At 38.2% G+C, this 4,958-nt stretch overlaps 1 protein-coding gene across 1 annotated transcript in view; it reads left to right on the forward strand.

The window, feature by feature from the left end:
• Positions 1-4,958, forward strand: part of IFI16 (interferon, gamma-inducible protein 16) — a 120,278-nt gene that overhangs the window by 73,100 nt on the left and 42,220 nt on the right. Inside the window, exon 6 of the mRNA XM_006895523.1 lies at positions 4,291-4,527. Coding sequence (XP_006895585.1) covers positions 4,291-4,527 — 237 coding nt within the window. The remainder of the gene's footprint in view (positions 1-4,290; positions 4,528-4,958) is intronic.

Here is a 4,958-nt window from a genome sequence, read left to right on the forward strand (position 1 = left end):
TTTATTTTATTTTATTATTTTCTCTGTGTGTACCCTCAAATTGGATCTGACTGGTACAGTAGGAGAGTGCCCCTCCTTTTCCAGCAGATTTGAACCGCGTATCTCTGGGATTGCAATGCAGCTTCTTGCCACTAGGTCACCAGAGCTCCCTCAATTCTTTCATCTTAAATAGCTTTCCCTCCATTTAAAGTATGAGAAGCTGCTGAATTCTGGAGGGTAGGTTTTTTTAATTTAAAGTTGGGTGTAAACAGTTTGGATGGTTTTTATTTTATTCAAAATTGAGCATTAGCTGACTGGTTGTTTGGATTTAGTTAAAAATCAGCTGTGGGCTAGAACTCAGTCAGGACCTGGTGAGTGGCCCTTTGTATGTAGAAGTCAGTTGTGCCTTTACTGATCTTCAGATTGGAGGCTCCTGTGTGAAGCAGTTGGATTCTGGAAGATAAATTGTTTTGAAAAAATTGAGAGTCAAGTGTAAACTGGGAGGACTTTTTTTTGTTTCATTCACAATTGAGTGTAAGCTGGTTGTTTGCCTCTTGTTGCTGTTGTTGTTAGATATTACTGAGTCAAGGGTGACTCATAGTGAAACTATGAACAAAATATCTGACCCCTGTTCTATCCTGTGTCATCCTCACACTTTCTGACACACAAGAACCCATTGTAGCAGTCACTATGTCAATTCACTTGGTTGAGAGTCTTCCTCTCCTTCTACGACCCTCCACCCATTCCATCATCATGTTCCTCTCCAAGGAATGGCACCTCCTAGCAACAAGCCCAAAGCATGTAAAGCAAAGCCTCATCATTCTTGCCTCAAAAGAACACACTGGCTGTACCCTCTCCAAGACATATCTGTTTGTTCTTTTGGCTGTTGAGGAGATATTCAGTGCTCTTTGCCAATACCACAGCTCAAAGGCATTATTTTTTTTTACATGTCATGCTTATTTATTGTCTAGCTCTCAGATGCATAGCAAGTAATCAGAAAAACTATGACCACAACAGACACCCCTTAGTCTTCAAACTGACATCTTTACTCCTTAATAATTTGGAGATGTCCCTAACTGCAGATTTTCCCAGTGCAATGCATCTCCTTATTTCCTGACTGTTGGTAACAAGGGTGTTAATTGTGGATCCAAGAAAATTGTAGCTGTTGATGGTTTCAATCTCCTCTTGATCCATCATGACACTGCCTATTGGTTTAGTGGTAAGAATTTCTGTTTTCTTGATATTGAAACGCAAATCATACTGAAGCCTGCATTTTTTGATCTTCTGCAACAAGTGCTTCAAGTCCTTTTCACTTTCAGCAAGGAAGGTTGTGTCATCTGCATAATGCAGGTGATTGATGACTCTCCCTCCAATCCTAATGCCATACTCCTCTTCATAGAGTCCTGCTACTTGGATAATTTGCTCAGCATACAAATTGAATAAGAACGGAGAGAGAATACAACCCTGATGAATTCCTTTCTCAATTTTAAATCATGCCGTATTCTGCTCTGTTTTCACAACAGCCTCCTGGTCCAGGTATAGGTTTTGCATGAGCACATTCAAGTGCTCTGGAATTCCCATTCTTCTCAATATTATCCACAATTTATCATGATCCACACAGTCAAATGGCTTTGCGTAGTCAATAATGCACAAATAGCTATTCTTTGGTGTTCCGTACTTTCAGACAGGATCAAACTGACATCAGACTTTATAGTCCTGGAGGTATGGTCTCTTCCAAATTCTGCTTGAACTTACAGCAGTTCCCTGTTTATGTACTATTTCAGCCATTTTTGAAAGATTTTCAGCAGTATTTTGCTTGCCTGTGATATTAATGATATTATTTGAAAGTTTTCACATTTAGCTGGATTCCCTTTCTTGGGAATGGGAACAAATATGGACCTCTTCCAATCCATTTGCCAGATAGCTGTCCTCCAAATTTCCTGGCATAGACTGGTGAGTGCATCCAAGGCTGCATCTGTTAATTGAAACAAGTAAATTGGTATCTCATTGATTCCTGGGGCCAAGGGTTTTTATTGCCAATGCTTTCAATGCAGCTTCTACTTCCTCCTTCCTTACCATTGGCTCCTGTTCATATGGTACTTCCTGGATTTTTTTCAGTGTCAGTTCTTTCTGGTACAGTGGTTCAATGGATTCCCTCCATTTTCTTTTGATGTTTTCTGGATCATTCAATATATTCTCATGTTGTTGTGGTGGTGTACCGTCAAGACAGAATCAACTTATAACTGACCCTCTCCTAGGTTTTCAGAGGCAGTTAATCACACGGGAGAAGATTGCCCATCTTTCTCCCATGATATTGCCCATAGCATCTTTCAGTATTGTGACCTGAAGTTTAAATTAGTTTTTTCTGTTCTCTAAGGTTGAAACATGCATTGTGAGTTCTTCCCTTTTTCTCATTTAATTAAAGCTCTCTGCACATTTCATTATAGTAGTTCTCTTTATCCTCTCAAGTTATCTTTTGAAATATATTCAGCTCTTTAACACATTTTCCTTTTGGTTTGGCTTCTAGATGCTCCAATGCAATCTTTAGAGTCACTTCTGACATCCACTTTTATTTTTTCTTTCTTCTCTGTATTTGCAATGACCTTTTGCTTTCTTCATGGAAGATATCCTTGATATTATCCCACAATTCATCTGTTCTTCAATTATTGGTGTTCAATGATCACCTGGATTTAGTTAAAAAATCAGCTGTGGGCTGGAAACCTCTTGTTTAAGACAAGAAAGACCTAGTGGGTGGGTCTTTGATTTAAACATTTTATTCTTTTTATACTGGTGTTAATCGTGTTTGGGGAGAACATTGTTCTAAGTAGTACAGCACTTGTCTATCAGTTTGCTGTGTGATACTAAAAGTTGTTCCACTGGTGCGTCAAATACCATAAATGGTTAGCCTTGATGGACAGGGTTTGGTGGAGCTCTCAGATTAAGACAGGTGTGGAAGCAGGATTGACATCCACTTCTTAAATAACAGATCTTTGAAAATCCTATGAACACTAGAGAAATGACAGTTATAAAAGAGGGTTTGGATCTTTTGTTCATATAGTTGCACTTAATGACAACAACTATACTTTAGAATCAGGAAAGAAAATAGGAAAACATAGAGAAGGGAGATAAAAGTGCCTAGATCCCTGGTGACTTTCCCAATGAAATTTGTCTTTTGACTTCCTGACTACTGGTACTAAGAGTGTTGATTGTGGAGCCACACAAATTGAAGTTATCAACAATCTCAATCTTTTCATCATTTACCATGATGCTCTCAATCAGTCTAGTGGTGATAACTTTTGTTTTCTTGATGTTGAGCTTCAATCTGTATTTAAGACTACAGTTCTTGACCTTCTGCAGCAAGCGCTTCAAGTCCTTCTCAGTTTTAGCAAGCAAGGTTGTGTCATCTGCACAAAGCAGATTGTTGATGAGTTTTCCTCCAATCCTGATGCTACATTTCTCCTCATGGAGCCCAGCCTCCTGGATAATCTGTTCTGCATATAGATTGAAAAGGTATGGAGATGGGACACATCCCTGGTGCACACCGTTCCCAATTTTGAACCATGTAGTGTTTCCTTGTTCTGTTCTGATGTCTGCCTCCTGATCTAAGTACAGGTTTCACATAAACATAATAAAGTGTTCTGGGATTCCCATTCTTCTCAGAGTCAGCCGTAGTTTTTAGTTGTCATTAAGTTAATTATAAGCCATGATAATAGCTTAAGTGTCAGAGCAGAGATAATCTCCATAAGAAATTTGAATTTGTTCATTTAATTTTGTTGCTGAAATCATCTCAGGAAAGTTCAACTTTCCCATATATGCAGGCTTAGAGGAGACCAAATGATATTTTATAAGATCTAATCTACCAAAATCTGTGACATAACTATTTCTACATCCATAGGAATAATTCTACTATGATGAGAAACAAATGTTTATACAATGGATTTGGGAATTCCAGTAAAGGTCATGTTCCTCCATGGTCTCAGACATCTAAATACATGATTTTGTGTTGTCTTCTTTGGAGTATGGGTCCATCATTTTAATAATTTGGCAGCTAGTCTAGTATGACTCAGGTAAACCATATTGCTATCAGAGTAGAACTGTACTCCACAGGCTTTCACTGACTTGGTTTTGGACAGGTAGCCACAGGCCAAGTTCCAGAAAGTGTGGGGCCTCATTTCCATGCAAGGCCAGTAGAATTTAAAAGACCAAAAGATGATATGTTCTTGGAAAAGATTGTAATACTAACTGAAGAAGAAACTTGGGAGGTGGTTTAAATCTCTGAATTAGTTTTTTTTTCCTCCTTTTTTGCCATAGAAAAAAGACATAGCAGATAGCAGACTTGAAGGAAAAAGGAGGAGAAAATCAGTGTGTTCCACTGAACCTCGTATTCAAAGTCAGCACTCATTCACCCAAACTGACTCTCAGAAGATAAAAGTCCCTCAAGTGAAAGATGAAAATGAGCAGAACTTTGGATACAGCAGCACAAGTGGCACAGAAAGTCAAACTCAGACTCCCGTGATGGCTCAAGTCCTCAGCAGTTTCACATTCAAGGTAACATTTATATATTTTCATTACTTCTCTCTCTATATACCATTATTGAATATGCAAAGGTAAAAAAATATTCACCAAAATGAAAGAGGTTTTTCTCATCTAAGTAAACACATTTTTATTCAGAAACCTTTGAACTCAACAACTAGCCAGGATATTATAATTGTATGGCAACAAAGAAGAAATCTTAAAAGGGGTCATTTCTTAGGCATCAAGCCTCCACATAAAATTTCAGCAGACTTGTTGCTGAGCCCTTTCTCTGTGCTGTGAACAATTAGAGAAGCAGGAAACATTTCCTCACAGACAGCAAGTTTAACGAATGCCTTTCTTGTATATTGAGTTGGTTTAGATCCTGAATTAAATCCGAGCCAATCATTGTTACCTTTTTTATTTTCTACTTGTGATTACATACACTGATCCCGGAAGTATTAAAA

This window comes from Elephantulus edwardii, unplaced genomic scaffold, assembly GCF_000299155.1.
Source record: "Elephantulus edwardii isolate Elephantulus edwardi_28Jun2011 unplaced genomic scaffold, EleEdw1.0 scaffold00168, whole genome shotgun sequence".
NCBI classification, from domain to species: domain Eukaryota; kingdom Metazoa; phylum Chordata; class Mammalia; order Macroscelidea; family Macroscelididae; genus Elephantulus; species Elephantulus edwardii.